Raw genomic sequence first — 14,279 nt, forward strand, 5'->3', positions numbered from 1 at the left:
CTCCCATTCCCAAATATATAAGTGCAGAGGTAATACTAAGCCCTACCAATAAGATTTTCCAATCCTCTAAATTTTTTATGAACAAAGAATCTGGAGATCAGTTTTAGTAATCTACTGGGATACCACAGAGAATTTAAAACAATAAATAGCTCCCTAGCACTTGATTTCAACCCAGCGCCCTTTTGTTCAATCATATTTTACCATTTCATATAAGAAAAAGTTAGGAGCCCAGTTATCTGTTATACTGTCATTTATAACCATTGCAAACAAAGCTCAGATGGCTTTGCACACTGTTACATTTCTTTTTTAAAAAAAATTATTTATTTATTAATTTGAGAGCGACAGACAGAGAAAGAGGCAGAGAGAGAGAGAGAGAATGGGTGCGCCAGGGCCTCCAGCCACTGCAAACAAACTCCAGACGTGTGCGCCCCCTTATGCATCTGGCTAACGTGGGTCCTAGGGAATGGAGCCTCGAACCGGGGTCCTTGGGCTTCACAGGCAAGCGCTTAACCGCTAAGCCATCTGTCCAGCCCACACTGTTACGTTTCTTAAAATCTCGACTAAGTTAATATATGGAATCTCAAAGTGATTAACCAAACATGTCACATTAGCTCCAAGCAGGAGAAGTAGCAAGCTAGCTTGATAAGATTTGGTTCATCCAACTCATTTCCCACTGCAGTGGTCAGTTTAACTTACTTTGGGAAATGTTTTCCAGGGAAAGTGAACATTACTGCGGTCGCAGAGTCCAGAGGAAATAGCGCCTGTCCAAATGAAGCCCCCAAGCAGCAAAACCTCCACTGGAGAGATACGGTGGTCAGCAGCATCCTAGTAGAGGTGTGTATGTGCAAAACTACTATACACTTGTAATAAAATACAGCCCGTATCTAAGAGGATATAAAAAGATATTCTTAGCCGGGCATGGGGCACACGCCTTTAATCCCAGCACTCGGGAGGCAGAGGTAGGAGGATCGCCGTGAGTTCGAGGCCACCCTGAGACTACATAGTGAATTCCAGGTCAGCCTGGGCCAGAGTGAGACCCTACCTCGAAAAACCAAAAAAAAAAAAAAAAAAAAAAGATATTCTTAGCCGGGCATGGGGCACACGCCTTTAATCCCAGCACTAGGGAGGCAGAGGTAGGAGAATCGCCATACGTTGAGGCCACTGTGGGCTAGAGCAAGACCCTACATTGGAAAACCAGGGGAAAAAAAGATAATTTTTTTTTTTTGGTTTTTCGAGGTAAGGTCTCGCTCTGGTCCAGGCTGAGCTGGAATTCATTCTGTATTCTCAGGGTGGCCTCAAACTCACGGCGACCCTCCTATCTCTGCCTCCCGAGTGCTGGTGGCGCACGCCTTTAATCCCAGCACTCGGGAGGCAGAGGTAGGAGGGCCGCTGTGAATTTGAGGCCACCCTGAGAATACAGATTCAATTCCAGGTCAGTCTGGACCAGAGTGAGACCCTACCTCAAAAAACCAAAATGAAAATAACATAAATTCTGGCTGGAGAGATGGCTTAGTGGTTAAGGTATTTGCCTGCAAAGCCAAAGGACTCAGGTTCCATTCCCCAGGACCCATGTAAGTAAGCCAGATGCACAAGGGGGCGCACGTGTCTGGAGTTCGTTTGCAATGGCTGGAGGCCCTGGCATGCCCATTCTCTCTCTGTCTCCTTCTCTCTCCCTGTGTCTGACTCTGTCTCTCTCAACTAAATAAATAAAAAGAAAAATTATTTAAAAATAACATAAATTAATCCTTTAATTAATCCCTCACCCAGGGGCTCAAGATGTGGCTCATTGGGAAAGTACATGCCTCGAATTTTCAACCGATCAAACACAAAACGTCCATAGTGCCTCGTCACGGATGAGCAACCTATTTGAGACGTCCTGGACGGTTTCCAGTCTTTCTTGACTTGTGATGCATTCAGCAGATCGCCTCCTCTTCCTCTTCTCTTTTTAACTGACACTAAGGCCCCAGAGACAACCCCATGCCTCTAGCAGTTCCTATCATCTTCAGCAAGAATTCATCTTTGTCAAGGAATATTCTTGCTACACACACTGCATTCAGCACCTCCCTACTCCGCAAAACATTTTGTCTACTGCCGATGCTAGACAGACCCAGAGCGGCTGAGAAAGGCACACGACTATCCTGGGCTAAACTTGGAACCCAAATTAAGGGGCTTTGTTTAGGTGGGAAGGGACAAGAATAGTGAACGGGTCTCTCTGGAATAACCCTGCACCAACCGTGTCTAAAGAAGTTGATTCTTGATTGTTTTTCCTTCATGGAAAGATGGTCCTAGCTTATGGTTTTATATTTATTTACTTACGAGAGAGAGAAAGAGGCAGAGAGAGAGAGACAGGACCTCCAGCTGCTTCAAACAAACTCCAGACACATGTGCCACCTTGTGCTTCTGGTTTACATGGGTCCGGGGGAATCGAACCTGAGTCCTTTGGCTTTGCAGGCAAGTGTCTTAAGCACTAAGCCACCTCTCCAGACCCAAGCTTATTGTTTCACTGTTTTTGTTTATTCTCTGACAGCCTGAAGGTATTAAAAAAGAAACAACACAGAGTTTCCTTATCTGCACAAAAGGTAAGAGGATTTCTTAGGTGGTCAGTTTGGTCCTAAAGCATGATTATCAGCAGAATTGGTCTATTTTTTTTTCTCCCTAACCATGAATCTTCTTAATCCACTTGCCATGTGGTTCATTCCAAACCTCCTTGGAGGATCACTTCACTATATAATTTTAGCAAACAAAAATGCATAAAAGCACCTTTATAAAATATTTTTGTTCACATATTGACAGTAGTCTGGCTCAACTTATTTTTCCCATCTTGTATGTTTTGCCTCCTCTACTCAGATAGCTGTCTCACATTAGTCAATGGAAAATCATGAATATGTTCAAATAACACACAATACAACTTATGTTCTTATATCAAATAATCCAGAGATTCATTACTGACTCTCAATTGCCTGCTTTATGGCCATCATGCTGTTATCTTACCTAGTTAATTTGAATTATTTGTCTTTGAGCTGTACCATCTATGAGGAGTCAGTAGTTTTTAATTAATTTATTTATTTGAAAGCAGAGAGAGATAGACATGAGAGACAGACAGACAGAGAGGGAGAATGGGCATGCCAGAGCCTCTAGCCACTGCAAACAAACTCCAGATGCATGTGCCACTCTGTGCATCTGGCTTTACATGGGCAGTGGGGAATCGAACCCAACTCACTAGGCTTTGCAGGCAAATTCTTTAACCACTGAGCTATCTAGCCAGCCCCAAGTAGTTTCATATTCGGACATTTTTCCATACTTAAATAGTTTAAGGGCTAAACTGATGGCAAATGGGGATTATTGTTTAACATGGATTTATATACCATTTTTTGAAGGTATTGTCATTCTAACTCAATCAAATCTCTCAATTTCACTTCACCTAAAAGACAAAAATAACTAATGACTATTTTTCTAATGTAGTTGCTCCTCAGATCTGCCACTGTTGCTCATGAAGGGAATCTTTGCACTGTTTTTATGGGCATTTACTTTCCAGGAACCAAAACCTCGAGGCAGGTAACTTTGGAGCTACCGAGCAGTGTAGTGGAAGGATCCGTCAGAGCCTTTTTCACTGTTGTGGGTAAATCGATTAAATTTCTTTCATGCTGATTTGAAACTCTTAGTTGAGATGGTCTTTTAAAAAAATTCCCAAGTGTTAGACTGGAGAGATTTTCTTAAGCTGTCCGTCAGAGGACAGCATTCAGGTCGTCCTCTGGGCTGGCTTCCATATGGGGTCTGAGGGGAGATAACCGTTTCCTAGGAGACACAGGGCTGATAGAGACAACGGGGGCTCAGAAAACAGAATATTCCATTTGAACCTATTGATCTGCAATAGGAAATCAACCTCATGGAGGATTAAGATAAGCTTTTACCATTAAAGATCCTGGGAATTTTCTCAGTCAAAAGAGAAATATGCTTCCTAAGAGGCAAGCTTCTTTGTTTATCATTGACACTCACGTATTTTTGGATAGGGATGTGTTGCAGTTTATATTTCATAGAGTCAGTTTCTAAGAAAGAAAGAGAGAGAGAGAGAGAAGGAGGGAGGGATGGAAGGAAGGAAGGGAGAAAGAGGGAGGGAGGAAAGAAGGAAGGAAGGGAGAGAGAGAAGGAGGGAGGGAAGAAGGAAGAAAAGAGAGGAAGAAAAGAAGCAAACAAGCAAATAAATACTTCCCTAACTTCCTCCTCTCTGGTAAGGGGATTTTTTTTTTCAGACACACGTCAAACCAGAAACCCCTTCAACACCACCTTTAGTACATATCACCCCTTAGAGTCAGTCTGCAAGCTTGTCTTGTTCACACCTTTTAGACTCCATTTAAGATGTCTCCTACTTCTGCCACACACCTTCTATCTGTGGTTATGAATATAAATGACGTGACTTTCCGTCGTTTCTATCCAGGGGACATTCTCGGAGCTGCAATGCAGAATCTAGACACTCTCCTCCAAACAACCTTTGGCTGCGGCGAGCAGAACGTGGCCCTACTAGCCTCTAACACGTATGTCCTTGACTACCTGAGAGCTACTGAACAATTGACAGAGGAAGTTTCGTCGAAGGCTCGAACCCTCCTGGCTAATGGTGAGAGGACCTCTGCCTGTCATGATGACGTTCGCTGTGTCTGGTAGCAGCAAGCCCTAAACCCGTGATTCTGTGGTCCTCTGGGGAGACTTTTTAGGTTCTCTGAGTCCCAGCTGCTTGTTCATTTTTTACTTTAAAAATCCGTGTCCTCATTAAGCTTCCCAGGGTAAAACTAAAGTTGTCATTGATGAGCTCATTTTAAATGTGTATTTCACCACCGCATCTGCATTGTTCCTGGTATTCGCCAGGGCTCTTTCGCCCAGCCTGCCGCCCAGCTCTGTTCCACGGTGGCAAAGTGATAGGATCAGCACCTGGAAAGAGAGCAGATGAACCATACGAAGCGATGCCCAGGACAAGCCAGCTTTACTTTTGAGTGATTCAAAAGAACCCTGAGGGACAAGTGCGAATTAACAAGTATCAGTGATGACCCAGGTTTTTTTATTACTTATGTGCACAGTGTGTAGACAGTCATGTGGGTACCATCGTTAGCCTCCTCCCTGTCCTCCCCCCTCCACAGGGACCCTCCTTGTTGGGGATCGTGGGTCGTGCATGTGGGGTTAGCCATCAATTATGGGGAGGAGGTAAGGTCTCTGTGCATAATGACCCAACATGTGGCTCTAACATTCTTTCCTGCCTCTCTTCTGCAAATTTCCCTGAGCCATGTTGGGTTTGTTTTAGGTCTACTTCAGTGATGAGGTCTTAGGAGCCTCTGTGTCTCTGGATCTCTGGTTTGGTAAGAGTTGAGTGTTCTCTGTGTCTGTCTCCTTCACCCTTGTGCTGGTACCAGGTTCACCAAGAAAGCAGCACTCTTGCTCATTTCCCCAGTTATTCTATGGTTTCAGCTGGGGCCCTCGTGAGGTGTGATGGACTGATTCTCTCCTCAGGTTCTGCGTCCATCTGAAAAAGGGTAGCAAATTCTCCAATGGAGAGTGAAATTAGTGCCAGATAAATGGGATAACCATTGTTATAGGTTTAATAGGTGTAAGCCCTCTTGTAGCCCACAATTGGTGGGAGCTTGATAATGGAGAGTGGGCTCGTTTTTGGATAAGGTTCTGTCTTGTTTCCCAGCTCCAGCTATGGGCTCCGTTCCACTTAGCGGATCAGTTAGCCAAATCAAGAGTAGTTGGTTTCCCACCATGGCTGTGCGCCACTATTGCACTTGTGTGAGCATCATGTCAGGTTATTTGCTGCTGAGTAGCTTAGGCCACGAGTTGCTTGGACAGACGTTGGTCATTTCCCCCAGTCGCTCTTGTAGCACCTTCTGGCACTAGACGCGCTGACTGTCTGGGGACTGAGTCTCTTCCAGCTTCCAGCCATGTTGCTCCATGTTCTGTACCACCAGCACATGGTGGATGACCCAGTTTCTAGAGCTAGGCCTCTCTGCATATTTGTCACCAAAATCTCAGAGGCAAGGACTTATTTTTTTTCCTTCACTGTGGATAAAGAAGTTGCAGAAATTAAAATTGAAGTGATGATTCAAGTAATTTTTTTGGAGCAAGCCCAACACACTTAACTTTTGGTTCTTTGAGGTAGGGTCTCACTTTAGTCCAGAATAACCTGGAACTCACTATGTAGTCTCAGGATGGCCTCGAACTCACAGCTATCCACCTACCTCTGCCTCCCAAGTGCCCACGTGCAACCTTGCCTGCTTGCATCACCTTGTGCACCTGGCTTACGAAGGATCTGGAGAGTTGAACGTGGGTCCTCAGGCTTCGCAGGCAAGCGCCTTAACCACAAAGCCATCTCTCCAGCCCCATCCAAGTAATGTTGCTTTGTCTAACACCAAGATAAAAGGTTTATTTATACTACAGTATGCTTTTTCTTCTAACTTTTTCACTTAAAAAAAGTAGTTTCCTGCTGTGTTGTATTTTAGGTTATCAGAAGCTCTTGTCTTTCAAAAACGCTGATGGTTCATACCGTACGTTTTGCCAGAGGGATCAGAAAGGGAGCATCTGGTGAGAGATAACAATTTCATTTTCAATAATGTAGGAATTATGAGTCAGGCTTGCAAGAAGGCAGCTAGAACTCAGTGGGGATGTTCCCTGTAAGTGAGTTTCAAAGCAAATTTACAGAGAAGAAAATAAAACCCAGTGATTTCATTATTCAAATACAACAGGATTGTCTTGTTTGTATGCTGGACCATTCATTGGTTTTCTGTTATTGCCCAGACCATTAGCTTCAAGTGGTATATCTTACTCTGCATTTCTCAAGTGCCATATAGATTCAGAAAAGAAACTAGATGATAGCCCCATAGAATCTGCTTACACCCACTCTGTTTCCAAAAATGTGTAACCAGAGTGATTACACATCACTTGAATGGATTGAAGGGCTAAAAATGACTCTAATTTCTTCAGATTATTGTTCTTAATATTTTACTGACCCCAAAGAAAGCCACCATTAGTCAAAAAAGAAAAAACTGATAGCAATCACCATTAGACAAGTTGAGTGTAGGCATTGCCTGAAGGAAACAACACTAATAAACTTGTTGAGTAGCTGACATCTTTTTGTCTTTCTTTTATTTTCCAAAACTTTTGCTTTGGCGATCTGCTACACAGGCTCAGTGCCCTAACTTGTAAGACACTGGAGAGAATGAAGCAATATATATTCATTGATGAAACAATCCCCAAACAGACCTTAATCTGGCTTTCAAGCAAACAGGAAATAAATGGGTGTTTCACAAGGAATTACAAGCATTTCAGCAATGCACAGGAGGTAAGAGGCTTCCTCCGTCCCTGCCCCTGTGATGAATGCTTTCCACCTGCCCGGCTGCATCTGGGACCTGCCCACTGCTGGTACAAGTGGATGTCAGTCCTTCTGAGTCTGCTGTGGTCACCACTCTCTTGTGTCCTGGATGAGAGCATCCCTCTGCTTCATGAGTGTTTACCCAGAGCCCGGCCATAAGTGAATAAGTATTTTGCTAGCCTGAGTCAGTCTTTAGTCCTCCTATCTAGGCAGGGCTCTGTAATAATTAAACTGAGAACCATAAAGGAGAGAGGAGGGCACGGCAGCCTGGGGAGAATGCAACCATAAGCTTGGATCTGGGTAGCATATTAAGGGACAGGGCCTTGGGGGTCTGCGTAATATAAAGTCAGTTCTGCTCAGGGATGGCGAGAAAGTTCTAGAGAATATATCTAGCAATTCACATTGGTGCAAGGCAGCAAGCTTTGCCTTTATCCTCTTGGCCAGGCATTTGCACTAAAGTAGGTGTTGCGGGTAATGCAGAGAGTCCCAAGAGCCTTCTAGGAATCACAGGCTGCACATAAACTCTGCATCGGTTTCATAGGGAGAACGTGAGCGTCTTGCTATGTTAGTGTCCTCAGGGAGTTCCAGAACCGATCTCCCGTGAATTGCATGGGACAGCTGTCATTGATAGTGAGTGATTGTGTGTGCGCGTGTGTGTGCGTGTGTGTGTGTTGAGTTGAATTGAGTTGGAAGGAAGAAAGAAGCAAGAGAAAAAATGAAGGTAGTGCTATAGAAAAACAATGACTCAACATGCACCTTATTTTAGTGTTTACCACATACTATTACTTTCACCTCAAAAACCTAGCTCCTCAGAAATTCCTTTGCTGGAAAAAGTAAAATAAAAGAGGCTGCCTCTGGTCTACGTAGACAAGAGTTTTGTACTGCCCCAGTGGATCCCACATGCCAGCCTGAATTCTCTTGGCACCAGAACCCCCTGCAGTGCCCAGGACAGTCCACTTCCCTGTCTCATTCCTGAGGTCTAAAATTTCACAATCTCTTGTATGGACGTTGGTTTTACATGTTTTTGGTAGGCAGATGGAGATGTAGGTGTCATTCATTCTGGCATTTTCAAATACAGTTTGAAGTGCTGATTTGTTTAATATTAAAGTTTCCGTGGTTATTTTTATGCATAGTCAGTGTGCAATCCCTGTGGTTTTTAAATACTTTTCTAATTTACACTGTGATCATCTACAAGACCTAACTGTTATAATTGTCTCATGGAACTGCCTTATTGTAAGGATTTTCAGAAGGTCTTTATGCCCTATTTTTCCTCATCCTAACTGAAATTCCTTCTTTGCTTTTTTTTTTTTAAGATTAATACCAAATAGGGTCATATGAATTGCAGGGAATAGAGATTTAATATCCTACCACATATTAAGCATTGTGCATAACATTCAGTATATTTAAAATTAATTGTTGGTAGGCGTGGTGGCACACACCTTTAATCCCAGCACTCGGGAGGCAGAGGTAGAAGGATCATCATGAGTTCGAGGCCACCCTGAGACTCCATAGTGAATTCCAGGTCAGCCTGGGCTAGAATGAGACCCTACCTCGAAAAACCAAAAAAAAAAAAAAAAAAAAAAAAAAAAATTAATTATTATGCCTTATTTAATTATTTCATTTAATTTCACTGAATTCTTACTCAAATAGCATGGCTATTAATCAATTAAAAATTAAACATGTTAGCATGTCATTGTGATGAAAGGTATCTGTTGTAGAATTTAATACCTATTTTGTTTCACTGCAAAAAAAAAAAACTAAAAATAAAAACAGCTGTTCTTCAGCTCTCTGTCTCACAAGGCTCACTGTCCCTTTGTCTCCAGGCTGGAAATGAAGACAACGTTGCGCTCACTGCATACATCGTGGGGACGTTCCTTGAAGCTGGACTTAATGCCTCTGTATGCGTTGCAATTGTCTTCTGGCTTCGTCAGTGCATTAGACAGAGCCTAGGTGCAGATAAACTCCCAGACTTGATAAGCTACCGAGCGAACACTTGATTCCTCACCCCCTGTTAAACTGATGTTGTTCAGATTTTTTTGGTCATCGAGATATTTGATAAACAAGATTGTGTTGGGCCCTGGTTGAGTGCACTCATCCACGACTCGGTTTTTCATATAAACTCGGATACGTACACATATCCTGAAGGCCAGTCGTGAATTCCAGAGAAAGGGCTTCTGGTCTGGCAGGCATAGTGGCATACATGCATACTCCCAGCAGTTGGGAAACTGAGGCCAAGGGTCACAATGTTTGAGGTCAGCCTGGGCTACACAGCAAGAACCTAACTCAAAAAACAAAAACAGTCACCATCAAAAACAAAAGGAGGGGGCTGGAGAGATGGCATAGCAGTTAAGCGCTTGCCTGTGAAGCCTAAGGACCCCGGTTCGAGGCTCGGTTCCCCAGGTCCCATGTTAGCCAGATGCACAAGGGGGCGCACGCGTCTGGAGTTTGTTTGCAGTGGCTGGAGACCCTGGCACACCCATTCTCTCTCTCTCTCTCTCTCTCTCTCTCTCTCTCTCTCTCTTTCTCTCTCTGCCTTTCTCTGTCTGTCGCTCTCAAATATATAAATAAAAATTTAAAAAATTTTTTTAAAAAGAGCCTCTGCTCTAGGAAAAGTCATAATCAAGAATTCTAAGCCAGGCTAAACATTTTCAACTTAAATGAAGTTGGTCCTGGCTACCTTCCAATCGGTAGAGCAGATGGTCAGATTCCCAAAACTGTTCCTAAATGGAAATGCTACAGATTTTCTGTCACTTTTATGTCATGAAGATCAAGAACATCTTCAGAGATATAAACTTCTACATAAGGCATTAAAGTAAAATATTTTAGGTCTAAAAGAATTGTACATCTTGCTCCACAGAAGAAATTTACATCACTGATCAGATACTAAAGCTGCCACTTTCTTAGTACCAAATTTTATTCCCCTGTACTAACAATAATTATATGTCAAATTTATGACAATGCTATTTTAAAATACAGTGTGTATAATAAGCATATGAATAGATCCGTGTACAAAATGAGCTTCAAGTGTATATGATTAAAGCTGCATTATAAATAATTAGTCTAAGGATTCAGCAATCACATAAAATGTTCATCTACCACTTAAAATATATTTGTTGGGAAAGACACAGGAAAGAGTGCTCATCAGCTGAGAGGGCCTTTAATTGGGAATGTCTGTTAAGGGTTCTGACCAGGCGGGCCAGAAGCAACTTCCCTTTACAGACTAGGGGATACCCAGGGGACAGCAGGAGTCATTGCAATTCCTTGGATGCAGAGCAGTCCCCCTTGGCTCAGGTCCTGGGCCACTTTAGGGAAGTGATCCTTGCGCAGGTGATCCAGACCATCCTAGGGAAGAGATCATCGGGACGGGTGGTCTGGGTTATAATGAAGTGGCTATCAGAGTCTAAGAATGGAGACATTCTCACTCGAACAATCAATGCGCTTCTTCCTCACCAGTTTCCCGCTCTGCGCAATGGGCTATTTTGCCTGGAGGAGGCGGTGGCCCGGGGAGTCGCCACCAGCCACACTCACGCTTTGCTAGCTTATGCTTTTGCGTTCGCTGGAAAGGAACAGCAGGTGACATCCTTACTCCAGACCTTGGACCGATCCGCTACTAAAATAAGTAAGTCTTACCATTTGTTCTGGCTAGTGGGAAAAGCTGTTGAAATCAAAGATGGAACTTAACATGCCATCCTAATCCTGTGTCTCTTATGGCATTCCCTTCTGCTTGTTTCCACTAATTTCATCTCAGTGACGACTGAAGTAAACAAAGGAAATACACAGTGGCCGTGTCCCAGACAATCATAATGATCTCTGGGAAGATGGCTCAGGGGTTAAAGTAGCTTGCTTGCAAAGCCTCATGGTCAGGGTTCAGTTCCTCAGTTTCCATATAAAGCCAGACACGCAAAGTGGCACCTGCATCCAGAGCTCATTTGTAGTGGCAAGAGGTCCTAACACATCGCTACTCACTATCACTCCCTCTTTCTCTCTTTCTCAAATAAATAAAAACATTAAGATAAATCCTATCCCTGAGTCTACAGTTGATGTTTCAGGCTTTGTTCATTTGCCAGGGCTGTCATAACAAAATACCCCATGTTGGTATACTTAAACATCAACATTTATTTTCTCCCAGTTCTGGGGTGGATAGAAATGTAAGATCCGTGCATTAGCAAGTGTGTTTTATTGACCAATTTATTTTGCCTAGGATAGAGTTTAACCTATTACGTAGAAATCCTTGGTATCCCTTGTATGTGTTGGTTTGGTCTAATGAGAACCATCAGACTGAATTACATCCACCTTCACAAACTCATTTTGACTTAGTCATTCCTTTAAAGACCCGCATCTCCAAACTCATGCTCTGAGGTCCCACAGATCAAAGGCTTTGGCACCTGAAATTTTTCAGAGTCAGCCCGTAACAGAGGAAATTCCAAGGAAGAAATTTGAGTCATCCTGATGTTTAAGAATATAGTAGCCTGGCCAGGCGTGGTGGTTTATGCCTTTAATCCCAGGACTCAGGAGCCAGAGGTAGGAGGATTGCCCTGAGTTTAAGGCCGCCCCGAGACTACATAGTGAATACCAGGCCAGCCTGGACTAGAGTGAGACCCAACCCCCGCAAAACCAAAAATAATAATAATAATATAGGAGCTATGGCTGGAGGGATGGCTTAGCAGTTAAGGCATTTGCCTGCAAAGCCAAAGGACCCAGGTTTGATTCCCCAGGACCCACGTTAGCCAGATGCGCAAGGGGCACACGCGTCTGGAGTTTGTTTGCAGTGGCTGGAGGCCCTGGAACACCCATTCTCTATTTGCGACCCCCCCCTCTCTCTTTCTCAAATCAAAAATAAATAAAAATAAAATATTTACCGGGAATGGTGGCGCACGCCTTTAATCCCAGCACTTGGGAGGCACAGGTAAGAGGGTCACTGTGAGTTCAAGGCCACCCTGAGACAACGTAGTGAATCCCAGGTCAGCCCGAGCTAGAATGAAACCCTACCTTGAAAAACCAAAATAAATAAATAAAATATTTTTTTAAATTTTAATTTATTTGAGAGCAACCAACAGAGAAAGAGGCACAGAGGCGGGGGGGAGAGAGAATGGGCGCGCCAGGGGCCCCAGCCACTGCAAACGAACTCCAGACTCGTGCGCCCCCTTGTGCATCTGGCTAACGTGGGACCTGGGGAATCGAGCCTAGAACCGGGGTCCTTAGGCTTCACAGGCAAACGCTTAACCACTAAGCCATCTCTCCAGCCCAAATAAAATATTTTTTAAAGAATATAAGAATATAAGATCTTCTTTTCTAGGACTGTGAAAATTTTCCTCTTTCAGATAATATGATATATTGGGAAAAAGAAAAGAACCCCAAGACGGAGGAGTCCCCACCCTTTGTTCCTTCTGGCGAGACAGAGAAGACCTGCTATGTGCTGTTGGCTGTCATTTCCCGGGCCATCCGGGACCTTGATTATGCCAGTAAGGTTGTGCAGTGGCTCGCCCAGCAGATGAACTCCCACGGAGGCTTCTCGGCCACGCAGGTTACTGACATGAGTGGGATGCTAAAAAGAGTTTGCTGAGTGCGGAAGACAGCACTCTGGGATAAGCCTGTAGCGGAGCCGTCATTTCATGCTATGAATCCTGTTTGACTTAGTCAGTAATTATTCATGATAGTTATTGTATATCAGGTTATCTTCTAAGATGTGTCTAATACACAAAATGAACTTCTGTTGACTATGCCTCCATTTACACAGTAAAAACGGAACTCAAATCTAGAAAATTCATAAGCGTGAGAGAGAGTCCTGGCACATTAGATATATGGTGGTCTAACGGTTAAACTACGTGTCAGCCAAGAGAAAGGATTTCGGGCTGCAAAGATGGCTTACTGGTTAAGTCACTAGCCTGCAAAGCCTAAGGACTCAGGTTCGATTCCCCAGGACCCACATAAGCCAGATGCACAAGGTGACGCATGTGTCTGGAGTTTGCAGAGGCTGGAGGCCCTGGAGCACCTATTCCCTGTCTGTGCATGTCTGTCTCTCTTCTCTCTCTGCTTGCAAATAAATAAATAAATTTTTTTTAAGATTTTTATTTATTTACTTGAGAGTGACAGAGAGAGAAAGAGGCAGATAGAGAGTGAGAGAGAGAATGGGCGCGCCAGGGCCTCCGGCCACTGCAAACGAACTCCAGACGCGTGCGCCCCCTTGTGCATCTGGCTAACGTGGGTCCTGGGGAATGGAGTCTTGAACTGGGGTCCTTAGACTTCACAGGCAAGTGCTTAACTGCTAAGCCATCCCTCCAGCCCATAAATAAATAATTTTTTAAAAAATTTTAAGAAAGAAAAACGATACCTTTCTAATTCTGTGGTCTACACATTTGCATAATCAAATGGAAGAAAGGAATAATGGGGAAACAAAAATAGTCATAAAAATGGCACATTCATTTCCTTCATAGGAAAAAAAATGACTATAAAAGGAAATGCAGTTTCATTTATCAAACAATATTTGTTTCCCTCTTTTTATTTATTTATTTATTTATTTGAGAGCGACAGACACAGAGAGAAAGACAGATAGAGGGAGAGAGAGAGAATGGGCGCGCCAGGGCTTCCAGCCTCTGCAAACGACCTCCAGACGTGTGCGCCCCCTTGTGCATCTGGCTAACGTGGGACCTGGGGAACCGAGCCTCGAACCGGGGTCCTTAGGCTTCACAGGCAAGCGCTTAACCACTACGCCATCTCTCCAGCCCAGTTTCCCTCTTTTTTAAGTATTAGTTTCTCAATAAAATCATGAGCAACGGAATCTCCAAAGTGAAGTACCGCTTCTGATTCTCTCTCTCTCCTCCTTTGAAAATGGGAGAGCATAGACGTCATCGAATTACACATCACCTTAACTTTTAGAAAGTATTTGACACAATTTTCAGCTATTGAGATTGTCCTTCACAAAATA

At 43.6% G+C, this 14,279-nt stretch overlaps 1 protein-coding gene across 1 annotated transcript in view; it reads left to right on the forward strand.

Moving 5' to 3' along the window:
* Positions 1-14,279, forward strand: part of LOC101610575 (ovostatin homolog) — a 57,018-nt gene that overhangs the window by 34,013 nt on the left and 8,726 nt on the right. The window contains exons 21-29 of the mRNA XM_045139796.1: positions 716-834; positions 2,528-2,579; positions 3,536-3,619; positions 4,436-4,612; positions 6,486-6,567; positions 7,168-7,324; positions 9,178-9,252; positions 10,808-10,973; positions 12,676-12,878. Of these exons, the coding sequence (XP_044995731.1) occupies positions 716-834; positions 2,528-2,579; positions 3,536-3,619; positions 4,436-4,612; positions 6,486-6,567; positions 7,168-7,324; positions 9,178-9,252; positions 10,808-10,973; positions 12,676-12,878 (1,115 nt within the window). The remainder of the gene's footprint in view (positions 1-715; positions 835-2,527; positions 2,580-3,535; positions 3,620-4,435; positions 4,613-6,485; positions 6,568-7,167; positions 7,325-9,177; positions 9,253-10,807; positions 10,974-12,675; positions 12,879-14,279) is intronic.

Source organism: Jaculus jaculus, chromosome 23 (genome assembly GCF_020740685.1).
Source record: "Jaculus jaculus isolate mJacJac1 chromosome 23, mJacJac1.mat.Y.cur, whole genome shotgun sequence".
Classification (NCBI taxonomy): domain Eukaryota; kingdom Metazoa; phylum Chordata; class Mammalia; order Rodentia; family Dipodidae; genus Jaculus; species Jaculus jaculus.